Source organism: Pelodiscus sinensis, chromosome 22, assembly GCF_049634645.1.
Source record: "Pelodiscus sinensis isolate JC-2024 chromosome 22, ASM4963464v1, whole genome shotgun sequence".
Lineage (NCBI taxonomy): Eukaryota > Metazoa > Chordata > Testudines > Trionychidae > Pelodiscus > Pelodiscus sinensis.
In genome coordinates this window covers 26,538,116-26,563,980 of record NC_134732.1, presented here as the reverse complement: position 1 = coordinate 26,563,980, position 25,865 = coordinate 26,538,116, and the positions used below count along the sequence as shown (strand labels likewise).

General features: G+C 45.8%; 1 protein-coding gene across 13 annotated transcripts in view; it reads right to left on the bottom strand.

Moving 5' to 3' along the window:
* Positions 1 to 25,865, bottom strand: part of RALGPS1 (Ral GEF with PH domain and SH3 binding motif 1) — a 428,912-nt gene that overhangs the window by 368,382 nt on the left and 34,665 nt on the right. For 9 of the 13 annotated variants that reach the window (XR_012897221.1, XM_075905760.1, XM_075905758.1 and 6 more), the window contains one exon: positions 11,805 to 11,912. The exons of the other annotated variants lie outside the window; for them this stretch is intronic. Coding sequence is in view for 8 of the 9 variants with exons in the window: in XM_075905760.1 (XP_075761875.1) it covers positions 11,805 to 11,912 (108 nt within the window). In the remaining variant the exon portion in view is untranslated. The remainder of the gene's footprint in view (positions 1 to 11,804; positions 11,913 to 25,865) is intronic. 13 annotated transcript variants of the gene reach the window in all.

The window sequence follows — 25,865 nt, the reverse complement described above, 5'->3', positions numbered from 1 at the left end:
TAATTGTTGTTCTTCGAGATCGCCCCCATGGGTGCTCCACTGAAGGTGCTGGGTTTGCCCCAGCGCCGCAGAAATGGAGACTTTTTTGCTGTAGCAGTACCCGGCCGGATCGTGCATGCGTGGTGGCGTCTCACGGCGTTCGCACCATTTTGAGTGCATGCACGGACCGGCTCCCACCAGTTCCTCGAAGCCGCCTTGGAATCTGGAAGATATAATAAGACCAAAAAAAAAAAAACGGACTCCAAAGCGGGGAGGAGGGCGGGTAGTGGAGCACCCATGGGGACCATCTTGAAGAATGACAGTTACTGCACCAAGGTGAGTAACTTCGTTTTCTTCTTCGAGGAGTACCCGTGGGTGCTCCACTGAAAGTGACTGAGCAGCAGTACTCCATCAACAGGAAGGAGGGAAAAGAACAGAGTCCCTATTTGTCTGCTGAAGAGAGCACCGCTGATGCCACCACAATATCTGAGAGCCTCTCCTTGCATATAGTGTAGTATTTAATGAAAGTGTCATGAGAGGACCAGGTTGCAGCTCTGCATATGTCCTTCAAGGGGACACTCCTGAGGAAAGCCGTTGAAGTTGCCATCGCCCTTGTAGAATGGGCTCGAGGCTGTATCAGGAGTGGAATACATCTTGAAGAGTAGGCCTCAGTTATACAGGTGGTGATGAGTTTGGAAATTCGCTGAGAAGATAATGGTAACCCCTTTGATCTGTTGACCAGGGACATGATCAACCTGTCTGTTTTCCTGAAAGGTTTAGTCCAATCTATGTAGAATACTAGGGCTCTCCTAACGTCGAGCATATACAAGGCCACTTCTCGTGGGGAAGCGTGTGGTTTTGGATGAAAGGAAGGGAGAACGATTGGTTTGTTCACATGGAAGCTCGATGATAGTTTAGGGATGAACGCTGGGTGAAGTCGTAATACTACACTGTCTTTATTGAATATCGTATACGGAGGTGTTGCCATGAGAGCCAATAATTTGCCCACTCTGCATGCCGAATTAATTGTGAGGAGGGAGACCACCTTCATGGTCAATATTTGGAGCGGAACCATAGCCAGTGGTTCAAATGGCAGAGTAATTAAAGCTTCAAGCACGATGTCTAGGCTCCGGGGAGGGGAGGGGGAAGGGCTTTTGAGGAGGGCTTAGGTTCATAAAATGTTTAATGAAGGTCTTCGTGGTTGGATGTACGAATAGGGAGACGTCCTCAATAGGTTGTCCATCTAGCAGCTATCTCCACCTTCAGACCTTAAGGGATGCCAGTACTAACCCTGTTTGTTTTAGGTGGAGTAAGTAATCGAGGATGACATGGAGAGGGGTCGATTCTGGATGTTTATCGTGTGCTGTGCACCAGGAGATGAACTGACGCCACTTTGAAAGGTAAGTAAGTGTTTCTGGTTGTTTGTTATCTACTATGAATGAGAATATCTTTGACTTGTGAGGAGCAGAAGGCTTCCAAAGGATTCAGCCAAGTAGGAGCCATGCGGTCAGGTTCAGTGTGTGAATCTGGGGGTGTTGTAGTGATCCTTTGTTCTGGGTGAGAAGGGTTGGAAGCGGGAATGGCACCCTTGGTGACATGCGTCAGAGGAAGGGAAACCAATGTTGACATGCCCATACTAGGGCTATGAGAATAATCTTGGCCCTGTCTGATTTCACCTTCTGTAGAATACTGGGGATTAGGGAGGTTGGTGGGAAGGCATATAGGAGAGGTCCGCTCCAGCTGATGAGGAATGCATCGCCTAGAGAGCCTGGGCCGAGATCTGACCTGGAGCAGTACTTCCCACACTTCCTGTTGTGCTGAGTGGCAAAAAGATCTATTATGGGAGTGCCCCATCGATGAAACAGAAGATGAAGGACTCCGTCGTGCAGTTCCCGCTCATGATCATGGGCGAAGTGTCTGCCGAGAAAATCCGCCGTGGAATTTGTAGTTCCAGGTAAGCAGGATGCCACAGGTGTTATTTCATGGCGAATGCACCAATTCCAGAACTAGATTGCCTCCGTGCAAAGGGAGCGGGATCGAGCTCCCCCTTGGCTGTTTACGTAGTACATAGTGGCAATATTGTCAGTGAGAATTCTCACTGTAGTGCCGCGGATATGTTTGTGAAAATGTTCACAGGCATTGTATATTGCTCGAAGGGATTTATATGGAGGCGTGTTTCTGATGGCGACCACTGGCCTAGTGCGGACATAGCACCCATGTGTGCACCCCATCCTAGGAGGGAGGCGTCGGTAGTGATGTGGTGTGAAGGTTGCTGTTGGTGAAAAGGCTCACCGGAGAGGAGATTTTTGGGGATCCACCATGTGAGAGATCTGAGGACGGATTGTGGAGGGGTTACTGGCCTGTGCAGATTGCATCTGGTATGGTCGTATACTTGTGCTAGCCAATATTGAAGGCTGCAGAAATGTAATCTGGCGTAGCGCACCACGTATGTGGTGGCAGCCATGTGGACCATAAGCCTTAGGCAGGTGATTATTTGAACAGTTGGACTCTCTCAGACGATTCCTATAAGTTCTTGGATGGCATAGAACCTTTGGAGGGGTAAGCAAACCCTTGCTGAAACTGCGTCCAGTCAGGCACTGATGAATTTCAAGTCCTGAGCTGGAAGAAAAATGGACTTTTGGTCGTTAATAAGAAGCCCCAAGGTATGGAAGGTACATCTGACTACATCAACCATTCTGATTGCCTCTGTACGAGTCCGGCCTTTGATCAAGTAATCGTCCAAGTATGGGAATATGATTACTCCTTGGAGGCAAAGATATGTTGCGACCACTGCCAGGATTTCTGAGAATACTTTGGGGGCAGATGAGAGTCCGAATGGCAGGGCTTTGTACTGATAATGATGTTCACCAACTGTGAATCGCAGGAATCTTCTGTGTGCCAGGTGGATTGCAACATGGAAATACGCGTCTTGGAGATCAAGGGCAGCAAACATAGAATCATAGAATCATAGAATCATAGGACTGGAAGGGACCTCGAGAGGTCATCGAGTCCAGCCCCCCGCCCTCAAGGCAGGATCAAGCTCCGTCTACACCATCCCTGACAGATGTCTATCTAACCTGTTCTTAAATATCTCCAGAGAGGGAGATTCCACCACCTCCCTTGGCAATTTATTCCAATATTTGACCACCCTGACAGTTAGGAATTTTTTCCTAATGTCCAATCTAAACCTCCCCTGCTGCACTTTAAGCCCATTACTCCTTGTCCTGTCCTCAGAAACCAAGAGGAACAAATTTTCTCCTTCCTCCTTGTGACACCCTTTTAGATATTTGAAAGCCGCTATCATGTCCCCCCTTAATCTTCTTTTTTCCAAACTAAACAAGCCCAGTTCATGAAGCCTGGCTTCATAGGTCATGTTCTCTAAACCTTTAATCATTCTTGTCGCTCTTCTCTGTACCCTTTCCAATTTCTCCACATCTTTCTTGAAATGTGGCGCCCAGAACTGGACACAGTACTCCAGCTGAGGCCTAACTAGTGCAGAGTAGAGCGGCAGAATGACTTCACGAGTTTTGCTTACAACACACCTGTTGATACAACCTAGAATCATATTTGCTTTTTTTGCAACAGCATCACACTGTTGACTCATATTCAACTTGTGGTCCACTATGACCCCTAGATCCCTTTCCGCCATGCTCCTTCCTAGACAGTCGCTTCCCATCTTGTATGTATGGAACGGATTGTTCCTTCCTAAGTGGAGCACTTTGCATTTCTCTTTATTAAACCTCATCCTGTTTACCTCCGACCATTTCTCTAACTTGCTAAGGTCATTCTGAATTATGTCCCTATCCTCCAAAGAAGTTGCAACCCCACCCAGTTTGGTATCATCTGCAAACTTAATAAGCGTACTCTCTATCCCAATATCTACATCATTGATGAAGATATTGAACAGTATGGGTCCCAAAACAGACCCTTGAGGAACTCCACTTGTTATCCCTTTCCAGCAGGATTTAGAACCGTTAACAACCACTCTCTGACTACGGTTATCCAGCCAATTATGCACCCACCTTATCGTGGCCCTATCTAAGTTATATTTGCCTAGTTTATCAATAAGAATATCATGCGAGACCGTATCAAATGCCTTACTAAAGTCTAGGTATATGACATCCACCGCTTCTCCCTTATCCACAAGGCTCGTTATCTTATCAAAGAAAGCTATCAGATTAGTTTGGCATGACTTGTTCTTCACAAACCCATGCTGGCTATTCCCTATCACTTTATTACCTTCCAAGTGTTTGCATATGATTTCCTTAATTACCTGCTCCATTATCTTCCCTGGGACAGACGTTAAACTGACCGGTCTATAGTTTCCTGGGTTGTTCTTATTCCCCTTTTTATAGATGGGCACAATATTTGCCCTTTTCCAGTCTTCTGGAATCTCCCCTGTCTGCCATGATTTTTCAAAGATCATAGCTAAAGGCTCAGATACCTCCTCTATCAGCTCCTTGAGTATCCTGGGATGCATTTCATCAGGACCTGGTGACTTGCTGACATCTAACTTTCCTAAGTGATTTTTAACTTGTTCTTTGTGTATCCTATCTTCTAAACTTACCCTCTCTCTGCTTGTATTCACTACGTTAGGCACACCTCCAGACTTCTCGGTGAAGACCGAAACAAAGAAGTCATTGAGCATCACCAATCATTGTGTTCTAAAGCAGGGATTATAGCAGCAGGTGTTAGCATTTTGAATCGTTTCCGTAGAAATTTGTTCAGACGTCGCAGATCTAGGATCAGTAACTTTTTCTGAGTGAGGAAATAATGGGAGTTGAACCCTCTGCCCTTGAAATTGTCCGAGACTGATTCTATCACCCCTAAAGATAGCAGATGTGCGACTTCGGCGTGTAGCAGGGCTTCATGAGATGGGTCCCTGAAGAGGGATGGGGAAGGAAGGATGGTCAGGAATGGGATGGAGTAGTCTGAGTGAATAATTTCTAGCACCCATCTGTCTGTCGTGATTGAAGCCCATTGGTGGTAAAAATGACTCAGACGGTGATGGAAGGTGAGGGTGTGATGGTTGCTGCTGTTGAGAATGACTGTTTGCGTACCCTCGACCAGAGCATCAAACCTGCTGTTTGTTGTTTGAAGAATTTTGCATGCAGTTGTTCAAGTTTCAGCGCTTTTGAGGTCTTTGGTGTGGATGTTGCTGCTCAAAGTTTCTTTCTTGATGCTGGTGGTGCTGTTGCAACTTTTGCTGTATGTATGGGCAGTCATAACGACGTTGAAAGGGCGTGTATCGTCAACTTCTATACAGTGGTGTGTACATGCCCAAAGTCCGAAGGGTAGTGTGTGAATCCTTAGATGAATGTAGTAAAGTGTCAGTCTTTTCAGAGAACAGTCTGTCTCTATCAAAGGGTAGGTCCGCAACTTTACTTTGGAGGTCCCTTGGGACCACCACTGCCTGCAGGTAGGACGCTCGGCACATAACTACCGTGGTGGCTGTGGAATGGCCTGCTGTATCTGCAATATCAATTGCCATTTGGAGGGCTGTTCTTGTGGAGGTATAGCCCTCCTGTACCACCGATTTTAGTATTGGCCTTTTTGACTCAGGCAAATGGTCCATCAGCGGCGTAAATTGTGAAAAAGTGTTCAATACATGATTCAAGAGATGCGCTGAGTAGTTGGCGATTCTCAATATGAGTGTTGCAGATGTGTATAATTTCCTACCCAGTATGTCAAGTCTCTTCGAGTCTTGATCCGTAGAGACATGCCTGTACTGCGGTGTTTTTGATCTTTGGTGGGCAGCATCGACTACTAAGGAGTTGGGCTGGGGGATGAGTAAAAAGGAATTCCATGCCCTTCGGAGGCACAAAGTACTTCTTTTCAGTCTTTTTGCTCATCAGTGGTGTGGAAGCTGGGGTTTGCCAGTTCTCCTCGGCAACCTCCAGAATATCCTCGTTCAGTGGGATGGCCAAACTTCCTTTATGTTGAGGGTGTAAATTTTTGAAAAGACGGTGCTGCTTGTATTTGAGTTCATCCATCTTGATTTCTTGACTAACCGCCACCCTTTTAAAAAGCTCCTGGAATTGTCAGAGGTCATCGGGTAGGGAGTTGTCCCCAAGAATCACAGCATCATCCAGTGAGGAAGAATGGTCATTCGGAGATACCTCAGGTTGTTGATCTTCAGTGGCAAGGTGAGTGTTGTCTGGCTCCAATGGTAACTGGGGTAGCGACGCTGGTTGGCCTGTTGGTGTGGCGGGGGCCAGAGTAGGTGAATGTCTAGAAGAGAGGCAGTCACAACATGATCTGCTGTGTGACCTGTATCTGTAACAGTTCGAGTATCTACTGTGAGAATCAAGATATCGGTCGTCACGCTGATAAAGGTTGTCTAGTGGTGAGCGTCTGTGGGTATACTGCCGGTGATGAGTGTGAGGAGAACGTGGAAATTGGAGACGGGTGTATGAATGTCTGAAGGAGGATGGAGAGGTGGAAGAGTGCCGGTAGTGATGATGACGTTTGTCCCTGTAGGATGCTAAGAAGGGAGATGATAGTCTTTGGTGCAGAGTATGGTGACTGGTGCCGGTACACCAGAGATGGTCTGGGGGTCTGCGGTGCCAGTGGAGATGGGGACGGTGCCAGTGAAAAAGTCATAGACAGCAAGTGACATTGGCGCTGAGGCGTACTCGGTGCCCATCCATCCGTGCGCTCAGGAAAGGTAGTCGGTGCCAACAGTGCCGATGGCAGCGGTGCCACACAGCAGTCTGGATTAGAAACACCCATCAGTGTTGGTGGTACTGATGCCGGCGGTGTCCGTGACGGTGCCGACAATGCCGGTGTCGATGACGCTCTCGGCACGGAGGTGTTTGTCAATGCCAGAGGCTTAGAAGGAGGCGGTGCCGAAGCGACTCTTGGCGCCGCTGATGGTGCTGCTTGTGCCGGCTTCTTTGGCTTTGACGCGGTCGGTGTTTTTGACTGCAGTTTTTCAATGCCTGAGGTGCCCAGCTTATCCCCTGTGCTGATCCTGGGTGCGGGATGTTAGGCAGTGACTTCGTTGGAGACGTGCCTGCAATTTCTTGGGAGGAGCAGCAGTGGGGGAAGAAGCCCTCCACTTCTGGGGCTGGTCCCCTGCGGTTTCCTCCGAGTGCGGCGGCTGGAGGGCTTTATCGAATAGCAACATCCACAGTCTCATCTCCCTGTCTCTCCTGGCCCTTGCTGTGAGTTGGGAGCAGTGAGGGCATTTTTGGGGGACATGGGTTTCTCCCAAACAGCGGATGCAGGAGGAATGCCCATCAAATGCTGGCATTGTCTCGCAGTATGAGTCACATTTTTTAAATCCAGGCGAAGACAGCATGGAAAACGCCTGAGGTAACAGTTCACAAGAAAAAATTTTTTTTTTTTTAAAAGGTATCTAAGTATAACGAGGTGAACTAACTAATTCTACAAGAAGTATATGCAATCAACAAGGGGCCGTGATGTAAAAGAAACGGGTACACAGGAGAAGGGAAGAACTGTGAGGTAAGGAAAAAATTTTTTAAACTAGGGAATGAGGATTGTGACAAGAGCGAGAAACAAAGGGGATTAATTAACTTTATATAGTAATTCTTGGGGGATCTCACACAAAAAGGAGGAATTGGAGAGACGCAGTACGCTCCCTCTGCAGCCTGAGGCGGTCAAGAGGAACTGGCAGGAGCCAGACCGTGCATGCACTCAAAATGGCGTGAACGCCGCGAGATGCCACTGTGCCTGCGCGGTCCGGCCAGGTACTGCTACAGCAAAAACACTCTGTTTCGGCAGTACCGGGGCAAGCCCAGCACCTTCAGTGGAGCACCCACGGGGACTCATCAAAGAAGAATTATTTTTCTTCAACAGCGTTACACTGTTGACCCATATTTAGCTTGTGGTCCACTACAACCCCTAGATTCCTTTCTGCAGTACAATCCTTCCTAGACAATCACTTCCCATTCTGAATGTGTGAAATTGATTGTTCCTTCTAAGTGGAGTACTTTGCATTTGTTCTTATTCAACTTCATTCTATTTACCTCAGACCATTTCTCCAGTTTGTCCAGAGAAGGTCCAGGGAAGTGCAGCAAGAATGATTAAAGCTCTAGAAAACATGTCCTATGAGGAAAGATTGAAGAATTGGGTTTGCTCAGTCTGGAAAACAGAAGACTGAGAGGGAACATGATAATAGTTTTGAAGTACCTAAAGGTTGTTACAAGAAGGAGGGAAAAGAAATTATTCTCCTTAACTCCTGATGATAGGACAAGAAAAAATGGTCTTAAGATGCAGGTTGGACATTAGTAAAAGCTTCCTAACTGTCCTAGATGTTAGATATCGGGTAACGGAATAGGTAAGTAACTGCATTAATTCCTACGGGTTACACGACTATTCTCTAATCCCCAGGGGTGGGACCGGCCACCAATGCACTCCGGCCCACTCCTGGGGAGCCCCCTTCCACCATGCACTGCTGCCTCTGGATTGGAGAAAGCAGCCTGAAGTGCCAGGCAGGAGCTGGTTCTCAAGGGGAACCAGTTTAAAAACCAGCTCCCCCTGCAGACTGGCTGCCTCTTTCCCTGTACTGCTGCCTCTGCTACGGAGACAGCAGTGCGAGGTGGCAGCAGCCGGTCTCCAGGGAGCCGAGCTCGCTGCAGAAAGAAACTGTTCTGCCTCCCCTGTCCACGGGGACCTCAGACCCCCAACAGACAGGAGCTGCAGCCTCTGTCTACAGGGAGCTCGGGCCCACAACAGAGAGAGGCTGCTTCATGGCAGCCTCCCCTGTCTCGACCCCCACCTCGTGCTGCTGGGCATGCACTTACCTCCCAGAGGCGGCAGGGAGGAGCGAAATGCATGTAGTCAACAAGATTAACCGATAAGCCTAGACTTATCGATTAATCGTATAGCTGACATGTGGTCCATCCCCAGTCTTAGTGGTTAACCACTAGAATAAATTGCTCAGGGAGGTTGCGAAATCTCCATCACTGAGATTTTTAAGAGGGGGTTAGACAAATACTTGTCAGGGATGGATGGTCTGTATCAGGGTTACTCAACACATGGCCCGCGGGTGGGATCCTTTGACCATAGCCTCCACTGGGAGCACACTCCACAATGGTGAGTCAATATGATGGTCTTCTGTTGATATGCGTTTTAGTAGTTAAATTTCTGGACCGTCATTACTCATTAAAAATGCTGTCATAACGGTAGAAATTGGGTAAATACTGTATTTTATTAATATCAGCAGAAATGACTTAAATGGGGCCTGCATGTTGTGTAGTCTTGCCTTAATCTTTGTATTCATGCCCCTCAGTGTTAAAGAAACTATTTGCATGTATACGCAACCACATTTAAGTTGCAGCCCTCAACATGGTCTGAGAGTATCATTGTGGCCCCCAGGGCTTCCAAAGTTGAATAGCTCTGGTCTAGATGATGCTTTGTCCTGCCATGAATGCAGGGGACTGGACTTGATGACCTCTCGGGATTCCTTCCAGTTCTATGATTTGCATGAAAACAAGAAATCTATGTTTCAGAGACTCCTGATGTAGTTTGCTTTTCATATGATGTCTCACAAGAAAGTTCTGCAATTCTGCTGGAGCATAGAGGATCTCTTTCCAAACACAGAATAAAACATTAAGTTTAAAAAATCCTAATATGAGATTGTTTTCTGTCTAGCTAACCTCCAAAATTCTTCCTTTACACCACAGGCTCATTAACACTATGCAGATTGCACTGTTCTGACTGAGTGTCCTGGACTGCCTGTGGGCCTGGTACCAGGCTTCATTTGATTAGATTAATCACTTGTTTATTTTTGTGTGAAATTGTTTTGGACTTTTATTATATTAACTACGGAAGCCAATCCTGTGGACCATGCTCAGTTGAGTTTGGTGAATGGACGCATTAAGTCATTTTATTACTTAACTAATGTAGCTTTAACAAATGAGAATTTTTAATTTTAATGTATTATTAAATGAACACTGAACAATGAACATCCAATGAATTGCATGTTGGTGCAGGAAGAAGCACAGTCAGCCAAGACTTGTTCCAAGGTAACAGATTCAAAATTGTTATAACAACATTTGGGTTACAATAGTGTGGAAGACTGGTCTGTTGACACAGTGTTTTTTAAGCATTACAAGACTTAAACCTGGCACCACATTTAATGTCCAACTGTACTGTTCAAATGCCTGGTGAACTAGCACATGCTTTCAGCCACCTTCAATACCCCAGGATCTCCTCTTATTGCTCTGTAGTAGTGACAATGTTATTACACATTTAGTAGAACTTGAGAATGTAGAGAAGTTCACATATTAGGGGAGCAACATGACGTATGAGCTAGACTGTAATAAGGAAATAGTGCCTAGAATAGCAAAAGCAAGAGTGAGTTTGAAGGAGATGGATAAGATCTGGAAAAGTAAAGTGATTAGCTTAGGAACGAAGCTGAGCATCTTGAAAACATGTGTGTTCAACAGCATGTTGTATGGATGTGAGACATGGGTGATAACGAAAGATTCAAAGAAAAGGATATTGGCATTTGAGAGGAGTTGTTATAGAAATATCCTGAGAATAGGATGGATGCAGAAGGTCACCAATGAGGAATTATATAGGAAGATACAGCCGAAAGAGAATCTACTGCAGAAGGTTATACAGCAGAAGCTACAGCTTTTTTGGCATATCTGCAGAATGAATGACGAGTGAAAAGTCAAGACCTTGGTATTCAGCATAATGGATGGTTCGAATAAGAGGCAGATCCCACATAGAGAATGGGTAGAAGATATAGTAGCTTGGTGCAGAGCTAGTCTACGGAAACTAAGCCACTCCGCATTGGACAGGGAAAGATGGAAGGAAATAGTGAGGGAGGCATTGGACACCAATGGGCATTGAGCCCATGGTTGTTGATGTTGATGTTGATGTTGATGATGATGATGATGATGAAATAATGAGAGAAAAGAGCTGTTATCTGGCATGGACGTTCTGCTTTGAGTCTAATACTGAAAACTGGCAATTGGGGAATGAAAACTGACTCCCTCAATTTTCAAGAAAACTGTTTTTCACAGTTATACAAAAACAATGCTAGAAATTCAGGTTAAAAAATAAATACATTGAGTATGGCTGTCTCTGCATTACATAGCTTCTAAAAGGGCTATGGATGTTAGGCAGTATTTTTAAAACCCACTTAAAAAACAGCTAATACTTTGGAAAAAATCAAAACAGCTTTGTAATTAGTTTCAACAGAAAAATAAATGTTGAATCAGCTCCATATTCTTTTTGTTGGGACATAAAGCTCAAAATATATATGGTCATAAGCTTATCTTTAAGGGTACATCTAGACTACATGCCTCTGGCGACAGATGCATGTAGATTAGACTACCCGGCATAGGAAAATGAAGTGGCAACTTAAATAATCGCCGCTTCATTTAAATTTAAATGGCTGCCACGCTGAGCCGATAAACAGCTGATCGGCTCAGTGCAGTAGTCTGGACACTCTGCGGTCGACATCAAAGGCATTTGTCGACCTCCCAGGTATGCCTTGACCGATGAGGCATACCTCGGAGGTCAACAAATGCCTTTGATGTTGACCGCGGAGCGTCCAGACTACCGCACTGAGCCGACAAACATCTGATCGGCTCAGCGCGGCAGCCATTTAAATTTAAATGAAGCAGCAATTATTTAAATCGCCGCTTCATTTTCCTATGCCGGGTAGTCTAATCTACATGCATCTGTCGCCAGAGGCACGTAATTTAGACGTACCCTAAAAGTGCTGAAAGCTCTGTGGTTTAAAGAGTTTCATTTTAAAGGAAAAAATTTAAAAAGTATGATACTATTTTACACTGCTAGCTCTGAATATTATAAGCACAATTTCAAACAACAATTTTACTTACTGCAAACTCTTCAGGAGTTACTTTCAATACATCAAATACAACCGCATCATAGCTTTTATTGGCATAGTCTGAACTCCTTCCTTCCAGAGATTCAGAGCTGCTACTATCCTACAGAAAGTGAAAAATTAAAAGTCTTATATGCAAAGTGATGGATTTTCATGTCAAACAAAAAATAAAGTCTAAATAAAGATATCACATTCATAGACATGAATAAAAATCTCTACTAAAAACTGACCAACATAGAAAGAAAGAATTTTTATACAATGCATTGCAAATCTTTTCTGAAAATATATGTATTCAAGTGCAGCTTATGAATGTCAATATTTATTATACAACAGACAAAATATGTCAGAACAGGCTTTTCATTCAAAATCTAAAAAATACCGGAATGGCTTCTTCTAGTAAAATTTTAGTTGTATCAAGTCTTAGGCTACGTCTCGACTGCAAGCTTCTTTCAGAATAAGCTATTCTGGAAGAGAACGTCTGGAAAAGTTTATTTCGAAATAACGTGTCTACACAAAAAAAGCTCAATGAAATAGTGATGTGCTATTTCAAAATAGAGCGTCCATACTCGTTGGACTCTATCTCGCATTTAAGGCCAACCGGAAGCAGTTCAGGCAGGGCACTAGGTCAGCAGTTGCTTCCGGGGGCTGTTGCCTAAGGCTCATTGAGTCCCATGCTTAAATGGACCCTGTCATGATTATGAGGGTTAGCCAGCAGCTTGGGGATTAAGGGGTTAACTACACCTACCCAGGTGGAGTGACCAGTAGGAATGTAGGTGGGACTTTCAAACTGGGACAAAGGAATTTGGGTTTTTTCCTTTCTCCTTTTGTCTCTCTGAGGGAGTCCTCTGCAGCTACAGAGAGGGACAAGCATGTCTCTCTCTCTCTCCAAGAAACAATTCTTCACTTTCTGCAAGTAGGGTAACGTTTAGGTAGTTTCGTTAGGCTTTATTGTTTTAAGGGGCTGGGTATGGGATCTGAGATCTGGCACTGTTTAAAAGATGTTTTGGCTTTTCTTTGTAACTAAGTTCTAGGCCATGGAGTTTCTCCATGGCTACGTCTACACTGGCCCCTTTTCCGGAAGGGGCATGTTAATTTCAGCGATCGCAATAGGGAAATCCGCGGGGGATATTTAAATCCCCCGCGGCATTTAAATAAAAATGTCCGCCGCTTTTTTCCGGCTTTTAGAAAAGCCGGAAAAGAGCGTCTACACTGGCCCCGATCCTCCGGAAAAAGCGCCCTTTTCGAAGTAGGAATAAGATCCTCCGGAAAAGGGCGCTTTTTCCGGAGGATCGGGGCCAGTGTAGACGCTCTTTTCCGGCTTTTCTAAAAGCCGGAAAAAAGCGGAGGACATTTTTATTTAAATGCCGCGGGGGATATTTAAATCCCCCGCGGATTTCCCTATTGCGACCTCTGAAATTAACATGCCCCTTCCGGAAAAGGGGCCAGTGTAGACGTAGCCCATGAGTATATTTTACCACCTTCCCATCTAGTGATTATGCTTGCAACAGGTATATTGTTGTAATAATAAAAGTTCTTTCTTTTCTTTTTATTAACCTGGCATTGGTTAATTGTGTGCCCTGATTTTTATTTTAGGGATGAGATTTCCCAAATGATCTTTCCCCTGATTTCTTTATCAACATTTGGGTGGTGGCAGCGGAAGTTTTATTCCCAAGATCTAGGTTTTAAAGATTTTGGGGGAAGTTTTATACCAAAGCCTGGTAGATAAGGCTTTGGGGTTCACTTGCTGGCCCCCACTTCTGCATTTATCATGCCAGAGTGGGGAAGGAGCCATGACATGGTGGCATAGCGGTGGGATTATTTTGAGAACCCAGGATTTTTAAAAGGACACTGGTTTTTCTTTGAGTTGCAAGCTTTGCAGTTTTTTCTCTTTTTTTCTCTCTTTCTTTTGTTTCTGTGGGGCCTCGGGGAGAGGCAGACAGAAGCTTAAGCCAGACACAGACCATCCCAACAAGTTTTGGGTTTTTTTTCTAGTTTTCGGGACAACTGGATAGCTAGGGTAGTTAAGGCAGGATGTCCAGCTCTAGGACAGATTCATACCCCAAGGAGAGAGCAGGAGCAATGTACAGCAGTGCTGCTCCTCCCTCACCTCTGCCTCCTCTATGGGAAGCTGCCTGTAAGGCAGTTGGCAGACCTCTAACTCAGAAAGAGGTTGAGCTTATCCTACGGATAGAGAGGAGAGGCGAGCAAAACTGAGTGTGAGGAACAAGAACACAAGGCAAGGCAAGGCAAGCACAAAGAGAGGCCAAGGAGCAGCGTGTCCAACAAGAACATCTGGAGAGGCTAGCAGCAATAAAAGCGGAGAAAAGACGAATACAAGTAGAAGCACAGGCCAAAATAGCCAAAAGAAAGTGAAGAATTGTTTCTTGGAGAGAGAGAGAGAGAGAGAGAGAGAGAGAGAGAGAGAGAGAGAGAGAGAGAGACAGAGAGAGAGAGAGAGAGAGAGAGAGAGAGAGAGAGAGAGAGAGAGAGAGAGAGAGAGAGAGAGATATGCTTGTTCCTCTCTGTAGCTGCAGAGGACTCCCTCAGAGAGACAAAAGGAGAAAGGAAAAAATCCAAATTCCTTTGTCCCAGTTTGAAAGTCCCACCTACATTCCTACTGGTCACTCCACCTGAGTAGGTGTAGTTAACCCCTTAATCCTCAGGCTGCTGGCTAACCCTCATAATCATGACAGACTCCTCTGGACAGCTGTTTCTCAGCTTCTTCTGCTTGCTTGCCTACCTCTCTGAAGGACAGCATAACATTTGCAGTGTGTGCTCTTGTTGTCCTGCTTCAGGACACCACAGCATTCCCTACGATGCAGCCAGAGAAGCCTCTGGGCACGCGATGGCCCCACACTGCCATGCTGCAGTTTCTGCAGGCTGCCTTTATGGTCCTGCATGAGCTCAACTCAGAGTTCATATTTGAGAACCTCTACCTGTATGCGGGAACAAGGCCCCTGTAACCACACCCCATGGCAGATAGACTGGTAGAGGCTGGATACCAGTTCCGACTGGTGGGGCCAGCTGTTGATGGAGTGGGGGGATGACCAGCAGGGGCTCCTAACCTGCCTTGATGTGGGGAGCACAACATCCTCAGGTGGTGTAATCCTGTTGTGTTCTCCACAACATTATGGAGAGTGGCCATTAGGAGGCCTTCCTTCCTGGGGGGGAGAGAGGGACAGAGGTTGGGCGGGAGGGATGGACCTTCAAGCAGCTGCGCTCAGCTGCCATCCTCCAGGCCCATCAGGTGGGGGTGTGCATCCAGGAGGTTCTGAGGAAGAGTTTCTCTGATGGATCCCAGTAATTCTCCCCAGTGCCTCCCCACTAGGGGCCTGTGCCTTGCCTCTCTCTGCCTTCCCCACAACAACCCCTCCCCCTCCCCTCTTCCCTGTACAGTAAATAAAAACAAGTTTTGTGTTAAAAAACAGAAGTCTTTGGGGGGTTTTGTGATAAAAGTAACAGGGAGTAAAGGTGCTAAAAACCTGGATATGGGGATTGGGGAGGATGGGAACCTTGGAGGGGGAGGACAGGCTCAGAGCTGGACCTGAGACTGGAGCTTGGTTCGGGTGGTAGTTCCACCTGGGGTCCAGGGACCACGGCAACTTCAGGAATGGGGAGGGGAGGATCATGGGAGAACAAGGGGATAGGCATGGCAGGAGGAGCAGGATCAGGCATGGCAAGGGGGGCCAGGAAAGGAGCAGGGACAGGAGCCAGGTAGGCCATCATCTCCAGGACAGTGGCAAATATGTTGCGGCCCTGCTGCAGCAGCTTGGGCCACATCTGGGCCCGCCATTGTGTGTCATTCCGGACCTTCTGGGCCAGAGTCTGCTGCATGTCCAGGAGGACGGACACGTGCTCCCTCATGAGGTCCTTTTGGACCCTCTGACACCTGCAGCTCCCCCGGGGTCAGGCAGCTGGTGGTGATCGCCCCACAGTCACAGCTGGTGAGAATAAAGAGAGGCAGTCAGTCATCCCTGGAGACACTGTCCCTGAGGCCTTGCCCTTATCAGCAAGCTGCAAGCAACAGTCCTCAGGATACAGGACAGTGATTTCCTGGGAGCAAGGCCATGTGTTGCTTGGATAGCGGGCCCTGCCTCATAGGGGCCAGAGGTGCTCAGGGGACCATGTTTCCCGTATCCACACACCCCCATCCCACGGAAAAGCAGGCAGGGGAAGTGTCCAGCCACACTAGAATCCCATGGCCAGAAGAGGGGCCTTGAGCAGCCTGGCCTTCCATCGGGGCTACACACACACCTGCGCCTGGCAGCGCTAACCCCAGGAAGGGGTGGTGCCTCGAGCATGCAGGCATTCACATGTGTCTTGTGTGGCACTCTCAAGTCTGTGTGCAGACCTGCATGTGCCCTTTTACCTAGCCTCCTTCCAGCAGTGGCTGGTGATAGGAGGGCGTCCCCCCCGGATGTCAGTGTGTCTGGTCTCCCCAGAGCCTGTGAGCAGGAGCCCGGGAATGCTTCAGGGCTGCCTCCTGGAGCTGCATAGCACAATAGCACAGACTGGTGCTGCATGTGCATCCTCATGCACAGACTGCAGAGTGAGGGCCAAGCCGAGAAGGCCGAGCGACTATCACACCACAGCCCCTCAGCGCCTGCCACCCCCACCCTGTGTGTGTGAAAAACTAAGAACACTCACCTGATGATCCCTCCCCAGCCTCAGAGGATGCCTGAGAGACACCCAGTCGTTGGGGTACCGAATCCAACATGAGCGTGGTGATAGTGCTCATGGTTTCCTTCTCCTCCAGCTCCTCCTCCTCATTGTGGGCTTGGACCCAAGGCAGGTGACGACAGGCGTCTCCAGCCCCAAGTCCATCACCAGAGTTGGGAAAGGGGCTGCACCACCCCCCAGGATGCGGTGCAGTTCACTGTAGTAGGGGCAGCAGTGGGTCCTGCCCCGGAGCGAGAGCTATGCTCTCTGGTCCTGGCATACCTCTGCTGCAGCTCCTTCACCTTGCTCCAGACCTCCTCCTGAGTTCAGAGGTGACCCCTCGTGGCCAGGCTATCAGCCATATATATTGGCGTACCGTCTGAAGCGGAAATCCTGTAGGATCTCCTACTCAGCCCATACCTCCAGGAGAGCTCCAGACCAGGATGGCACATACATTTTCCTGCCCCTGGCATGCTCCCTGTGAGGGCAAGTGGGCTCCTGGGGGCTTGTGGCTGCAACATAGTGCCCAGATGTGTGGCAGTGGTAGCCGCACAGTGAGTTGCAGTTTCCAGGGCCAGCTTCCTGCCACAAGGCCTGTCCCGGGTATCTATGACTGCTGGGAGACAGGAACTATAGAGTTGTGATGAGAGTGGATTGAGTGGCAATCAGGGCACCTGTATTATTTCCTGGAGGCCTCTTTTTTCAAAATAATTCCCTCTTCCGCATCCACACATTCCATTTTCTGAAAAAGCTTTGTCGGGAAAACCCTTATTCCTCACACAATGTGGTTTACCACCATTGGAAAAAAGCACTCCGTTTTTTTGACTTTTTCTTGAAATAATGCAATCACAGTGTGGACGCAAGTATTGTTTTTCCGGAATAAAAGACGTTATTCTGGAAAAATGCTGCAGTGTAGACGTACCCTTAGAATCACAGAACACTAGAACTGGAAGGGACCTCAAGAGGTCATTGAGTCCAGTCCCCTGCCTTCACGGCAGGACCAAACACTGTCTAGATCATCCCTGACATGTTTCGGTCTAACCTGCTCTTAAATATCTCCAGAGATGGAGATTCCACAACCCCCCTAGGCAATTTATTCCAGTATTTAATCACCCTGACAGGCAGGAAGATTTTCCTGATCTCCAACCTAAACCTCACTTACTGCAATTTAAGCCCAAGTTTTGTTTTCTAAAAAGACTATTTTAAATATTTAAATTAAAAAGAAAACAGTAACATAAAAGGAAACTGACTGCAATTTCCTAAGCTCAAATGGGACAGCTTTATCTCTTCTCTCCCCCTTTTCTCCACACAACAAGGCCACATCCAAATCTTGCTGCTTTCTTTCCCCATAACCTATTGAAAACCTCAAACTCATCCAGTTCTGAGACAGCTAAATGCAACTCTAATGCTTGCGCTTGCCCGGATCATCTTCTGTCTTCACTACTGCAATATCATTCCCTCAGACCTGTGCAATTATTGCACTACCCCCCATCCAGTCCAACCGAAATGCTACTATAAAAATCATGTTCCTTGTCCTGGTTGACCACATTCATCCCTCTCTGAATACCTATATTAGCTCCATGCAAGAGATAAGGTCCTGCACCACCTCAGTCTTCTTGACAGCCTCCTATGCACAGCTGGGCTGCATCAGCCACATCAGTGGTTCTCAATCTTTCCAGACTACTGCAGCCCTTTCAGGAGTCTGATTTGTCTGCTGTACTCCCAAGTTTCACCTCGCTTACAAAAGTAAGACATAAAAATACAAAATTGTCAAAGCACACTATCAGAACACAACAATGGCCATACCGAGTCAGGCCAATGGTCCATCTATCCCAGTATCCTGTCTTCCTATAGTGGCCAATAAAAGTGCTTCAGGGTGAACAAATAAAACAGATAATCATCAGTTTATTCCTCTCCTTTCACCCATTCTCAGCTGCTGGTAAACAGAGGCTAGGGACACTTCAGTGCATGGCTTTGCATCTCTGCCCATCCTGGTTTATAGCCACTAATGAATCTATCCTCCATGAATTTATCTAGTTCTTTTCTACAAGTCTGCTGTAATCTTGACCTTCACAGAATCCTCTGGCAAGGAGTTCTACACATTGACTGTGCATTGTGAGAAGAAATACATTCTTGTTCATTTTAAATTTCCTCCCTATTAACAGAGAAACTGGAGCCACCAAATGAAATTATGAGGAGTAAATAACACTTCCTTATTTACTTTCTCATCACCAGTCATGATTTTACAGACATGTATTCACATCCACCTCACTTTAGTAGTTTCCTTTTCAAGCTGAAAAGTATCAGTCTTATTAATCTCCCCTCATGTGGAAACTATTCCATACCCCTAATCCTTTTTGTTGCCCTTTTCTGTACCTTTTCCAATTCCCCCTTTTTTTTGGTTTTTTTTTTTGTTAAGATGGGGAATCACATCTGCAAGCAGTATTCAAGACGTGAACATAAAGATGGGGAATCACATCTGCAAGCAGTATTCAAGATGTGAACATACTATGGATCAGTGTTCTTTCTAATTTTTATGTCCATGTGCAGAATGGATTTTGTCACTATGGAGATGATATGCAACACATCACCTCCATATACTTGCGCATAAGAAAACTAATTCTGCACATAGGAGGATAGGGTCATAATTTAAAATGATCTGGACAAACTGGAGAAATGGTCTTAGGTAAACAGATGAAGTTTAATAAGGACAAATGCAAAGTGCTCCGCTTAGGAAGAAACAAACAGTTTCACACATACAGAATGGGAAACAACTGTCTAGAAGGAGTACTGCAGAAAGGGATCTAGGGGTCATAGTGGACCACAAGATAAATATGAGTCAACAGTGTGACGCTGTTGCAAAAAAAGCAAACATGATTCTGGGATGCATTTACAGGAGTGTTGTGAGCAAGACACGAGAAGTCATTCTTCCACTCTACTCTGCGCTGATTAGGCCTCAATTGGAGTACTGTTCTCCAGTTCTGGGTACCACATTTCAAGAAAGTTGTGGAGAAATTGGAGAAGGTCCAGAGAAAAGCAACAAGAATGATTAAAGGTCTAGAGAACATGACCTACAAAAGAAGACTGAAAGAATTGGGCTTGTTTAGTTTGGAAAGGAGAAGACTGAGAGGGGAAATGATAGTGGTTTTCAGGTATCTGAAAGGGTGTCACAAGGTGGAAGGGGAAAAATTGTTCTCCTTGGCCTCTGAGGATAGGACAAGAAGCAATGGGCTTAAACTGCAGCAAGGAAGGTTTAGGTTGGACATTCAGAAGAACTTCCTAACTGTCAAGGTAGTTAAACACTGGAATAAGTTGCCTAGGGAGGCTGTGGAATCTCCATCTCTGGAGATATTTAAGAGTAGGTTAGATAAATGTCTATCAGGGATGGTCTAGTCAGTACTTGGTCCTGCCATGAGGGCAGGGGACTGGACTCAATGACCTCTCGAGGTCCCTTCCAGTCCTAGTATTCTATGATTCGATGATAGTTGGTGTTTTTTCAACTGCAGATGAGGCCAAAGAATCTGACCAATCTCTTTTCAGCCTAGCAAGCCTGCATCAGAAAATGCATAGACCTTGTAATATATCTGGAAAAAAAAAAGATTTAAAAGATTTTTAAATGTACCCTTTTTGAAGATGGACACAGAGGCAAAATCTGCTTTGCTTTAGCACTGCAAATCTAGTGGCATCATTAACCGAAATTTAAAAGTGACATCTCATGATTAAAGCAAAGAAATGGTTAATGAAAAAAATCTCCATTTTATAACCATGTTTTCACTTAAAAGACTAGAAAGTTACTGTACTTCTTTTAAAGCCTGTTCTACTTTTATTTTAAATCCAAAAAATGGTTACTTACTTTCTCATAACTGTTCTTCTTTGAGATGTGTTGTTCATATCCATTCCAATCAGGTGTGTGTGCATGCTAGGAAGCAGGAAGATTTTTCCTTTAGCAGCATCTGTTGGGCCAGCCTGAGCATCCCCTGAAGTGGTGCCATTATGGCATCTAATATATAGCCCTACTGACCCACCAACCACCCAGTTCTATTTTACCATCAGTTCCAGAGGGGTCGGAGGGTGCGTATTTGGAATGGACATGAACACCACATCTCAAAGAACACTTAGGAGGTAACCATTTTTCCTTCAACTACTTATTTATGTGCATTCCAATCAAGTGACTCACAATCCTAGATTCAGGAGGTGGGGGTCAGAGTCTTGCACTAATTGGAGCACTGCTGTTAGATGGGTCTGAAACATCTGGCATGTAAGGCACTCTGCTCTCAGCTTTCTGACATTGATGTGGAGATCTAAATCAGCCTGAGATCAGAGATCTTGAATCTTGAGGCCCCCAAGATGGGTATCCCATCCCAAATGGGATGCATCTGTCACTAGTGACTGGGATGGCTGTAGAGTTACAAAGGAGAACCCCCGAGCAGGTGTTGATGGGGTCTACACACAATAGTAAGGAGACAAGTACAAGGAGTAGCAGGGTGATGATCATATCTAGTTTGTGTTGGGCTGCTTAATACACTGACACTAGACACACCGGGAAAAGCTGGAGTCTGAGTTTGGGGTGTTGCGCCACATAGATACAAGCGGGTATGTGTCCAAGAAATTTCAAGGAGTTGTTTGCTATGGTAGTGGGAAAGTATCTGAAGCTCTGACATCTCGAATCTGGTAAACTTGTCCTTGCTTGTTTCAAGTCCAGAACTGCCCCTATAAATTCTATCCTCTGAACAGGGGACAGGATGGATTTTGCTTCATACAAAGGCAGACATAGGCTGTTGAACATGGATCTGATAAGGTGATTTTGTGCTTCTACATGGGATCTGAAATGGTCCTTGATCAACCAGTCATCCAGTTACAGGAACACATGCACGTGGCACCTATGTAGAAATGCTGCAACAACTGTCATGCAGTTTTTGAAGACCAAGCAGCATGACTGTGAACTGGTAATGGGTGGTGTTCACTACAAACTTGAGGTATTTGTTGCCACAGGTCAAGAATGGGCCTGAGACCGCCACTGGCTTTTGGTATTAATACTGGGAGTAAAAATTCTTGTGCTTGGAGTTCCCAGGGAGTCTCCTCCACTTCCTCTAGCAATAGCAGACTCCAGATAAGGAGCTGCTCATAAGAAGGGTCCGTCAAGAGATGTGGGCAAGGAGGGTTAAGGGCGAAAGAGTACAGAACTGGATAAAGTATGCCTTGTCCACCATGTAGAGCACCCATCGGTCCGAAGTAATACTGAACATACTGGTAAAAAGGAATAGTCGGGAAGAAAAGGTACGGTGGGTTGGATCCAGTGAGATATCTCATGCACTATCCTCAACTGTGCCTTCAAAAGGCTTGTTTTGGGTTTGAAGAACGCTTGCATTGGCCAGAGGATTGGTGCTGCCACTTTCTCCCACCACATTTTCCCTTGCAGAAGCTGTCTTGGCAATTTGGGAACTGATACACCCTTGAAGAAGGCTGAAGCCTGAAATGCCAACATAGTGTGGCGAGGGTAAGAATACCAAGGAACTTTAGAATGGCCTGCATGTCTTTCAAGCTAAGAGCCTATGCTCACAATCTTTTAAGTGTCCATTAATGAAAACTTTTAAAGATATGGCACTTCTTTTTCTGGTGCCTCTCGCTGAGACAATTTAAGCACTCAGTGTGGGGATTGCTGTTTGGCATAAGCTTTCCACAGTCTTGGCAAGCTTTAAATTCTGGGGACCAAGACATGCCCCAGTGAGAGCAAAGAAGAAAAGAGGGAGAGGTACCCGCTAACTTCTAAAATAGCTAATATGACTAACTAAAGAACTATAAGCAAACAGGTAGTACACTGCTAATGGAGCCAGTCCCATGGGTCTCCACACAAGCTCCCCCACCTCCCAGTTACCACTCAGCATTTTTAAAGTGACAGAGCAGTGGCTGTCAGGGCTGAGTGGCAACGGGGCAAGTGGGAGAACTTCTGCTGAGACCCCCACGGGACTGGTTGCCACTGCCCTGTCCCTTTCAGAATGCAGAGGGGCAGTGCTGAGGAGGGTTGTCCTGAGACCCGGAGAGGGACCAGAGACTGAGCCAATGTCTTTGTGCACTGGTTTCTCTCTTCCTTTAAGAGTGCAGAGCTGGGAGAGGGGGGTGAAGGGTTGCACTGAGACCTAGAAGTGAGCGCTGTAACTGCCTTCCCCTAATGACTAGTTGAGAAGTCGATGGAAATTCCAAGGACTATTTGACTAGCAAATTAATTGCTACTTAATATCCCTATAAGGGAACAATCTGGCTTCCATATGTTCTAGGTAATATAACTGCAAGAATTTTTTAAAATGGGGATAACATTTCTCAAACTATTGTCTGTCATGCAAATGTTGGACACTAAGGGTCTTCAACATGGCCATGCTGCTCAAAGTTTTTCTTTAAGGACAAAAGTAGGAAGCAGAACAGACTTTTAAAACTATAGCAACATTTGGCAAAATTACAAGGGAAACAAAAATTGAAAAAAAATGGTTACTTACCTTCATAACTGTTGTTCTTTGAGATGTGTTGCTCATGTCCATTTCACTTAGGTGTGCGTGCGCCATGTGCACAGACAGTCCGAGAGTTTTTCCTTAACGATACCCATCGGGCCCCCTGGAGTGGAGCCATTATATCAGTGCATATATACCCCCGCTGACCCTCCACCCCCTCAGTTCCATCTTGTCGGAATCCTTCGACACGGGGAGGAGGGTGGGATGTGGAATGGACATGAGCAACACATCTCGAAGAAGGAGTTACTCACCTTGTGTAGTAAAGGTTTTTTATTCTTCAAGTGCTTGCTCGTGTCCATTCCACTTAGGTGACTCCAAAGCCAAATCCCAAGAGGTGGGGTCGGAGCCTTATAGAGAGAAGGACTGCAACACAGCCATACCCACAGCGGTATCTTCCCTGGCCTGCTGCATTATAGCATAGTGGTTCACAATGGTGTGCAATGACAACCAGATAGCTGCCCTGCAAATGTCTATGATGGGCACCTGAGCAATGAAGGCTGTGGAAGATGCCTGGACCCTGATAGGTGGAGCTGGAACCTGTAACCTCTGTCAGCTCATAGCATTCCTTATTGCAGAACAAAATATGCTGGGCTCACACAGGCTGGCCCTTCATCCTGTCTGCTATGGACACAAACAATTGAGGAGACTTGCAGAAAGATTTGGTCCCCTTCAAATAAAAAGCTAAAGCATGTTTCACATCCAGAGTGTATAGAGCAGGGGTGGCCAACCAATTAGAGACGAGGAGCCAAAATAGTGGTGGATCAAGTGTGAAGAGCCATGTACCCGGTGGGTGGGGTGCAAAGGGGGGAGTTGTTGAGCAAGAAAATAACAACAACAACAACAAAACACCACGCCGTGGGAAAATAGGTGCCAGTACACTCTCCCGGGGCATACCATCACAAAAAAAGCACTGGGAAGGGGTGAGAGGTGCAAGCTCTGGGAGGGAATTTGGGTGCAGGAGGAAGTAGAGAAGAGAATGCTGGCTCAGGGAGGGGGCTCCAGGCTGGAGAGTATTGGGGTCAGGTGGAGGGTTGGGGTGCTGAGCAAGCCGCAGGCTTGTGGCTCAGAGGATGCAGGAGCTTGGGCTGGGGTTCATGAGAGGCTCAGGGTAGGGAGGCTGGGAGTATGATGGGCTCAGGAAACAAATTTGCAGTGTGTGGATGGTGCAGGAGTGTTGTGACTGAAGTGGGTGTGCAGGAGTTTGGAGATATGAGAGGCTCAGGACAGGGGGTTCCAGTGTAGGATAGGCTCAGGTTTGGAGTCTGGGGGAGAGCACGCTTGTGAGGAAGCGAGAAAGGTATGGGTGGTAAGAAGGAACTGAGGGGGTGGACGGCCAGCAAGGGTATATATGCACCAATATAGTAGCGCCATTCCAGGGGCTCCCCTGATGGCCCGACAGATACCACTAAGGGAAAACTCTCCAACAATCCGTAAACATGGCATGGACACAAGCAAGTACTCAAAGAAAAACTGTTCGTTCATATTAAAATCCTGGCTTTTGGAATAGAACAACATAACTAACTCCTAACTGGGAAAAGTGAAATTATGAGTAGGTCCATGAAGTATAAGATAAACAGCATAAACTTGTACAACACAACAAAGAGTTTACTGAATTACTATTTTACAGATGCAGAAGACCTATTGCTTCATTTAGTCCAGCCCCCATAGCAAGTGCATGATTTTCCTTAAAGTATTATGACAGAGCCATTGTGACACCATATTTCAAGTTAGTTCTGCACTGAAAGCTGAAGCTCAATTTTTGTTTTGTCAAAAAACAGTGCATTTACAATAACTATTTATATTCTACAATATGGAATGGGAAGATTTATAATGTAATATAATGAAACAACTATTTGTGTTCAACAACATGGAATAGAAGAGGAATTCAAAATGCAATTTTGACATATTCCCTTAGTAACACTACCTGCATCCAAGCCTGGGATGGAAAATAATTTTGTTAGCCCATTAGCATTCACGTTGTGTTGGAGACAGTGGTCTTCAACCTGCACAGTTTTTGGAAGACTAGGACTTCTGTGAAACTGCTTAGCCCACTTCTAAACCAGATGAAAGATTTCATGAAGAACAGGAACTTCAACAAAGTCCCCACTGGTTTAATGAAAATCATTGTGTGTGTGAAAAGAATCACTGCTATGGCAAAAATCCTGGTTGTCAATAAACTTTTCCCTGGCATAAGAGCTCTTTTGAATCTACTAAACTAAATACCTGATTTTTCAAATCAAAAATTAAAAATGGCTTTTTTTTAAAAAAATTGAAGAATCTTCAGAAACCTAATCATTTTCATTGTTAACTTTCAAGATTTTCAACCAGACCTACCACTCAGCATGCAACAGGATCTTTATCAGAGGAGACCCCAGATCCTTGACAGTATTATAGTAAGAGTACACTATAGTTCACAGCCTTACTCACCAATTTTGAACATTTATTTAATCATAAAGCAGGCTTGGACATAAAATAATACTCTAAGTAATACCTTCTAAACTGATCATGTAGGATAAAAACAGAACAGATGAGTTTGTTTTCTCAAGGAGACATTTAAAATACACACACAAAAGATAAATTTAAATTAAGAAACGTATAATGTAATACAGGCAGTCCCCGGGTTACATGGATCCGACTTACATCGGATCCCTACTTACAAACGGGGTGAAGCAACCCCGCACTAGTTGCTTCCCCCCAGCAGACCAGGGAGACGCGGAGCGGCTTTTCTCAGCAGACACCTCAGCTTGAGAATAAAGGACTGAGGGAAGTGAGGTGTGGGAGAATAAAACTGAGCTCTGGAGAAATGTTTAGCTAGAGTTTCCCCTACAATATGTACCAGTTCCGACTTACATACAAATTCAACTTAAGAACAAACCTACAATCCCTATCTTGTA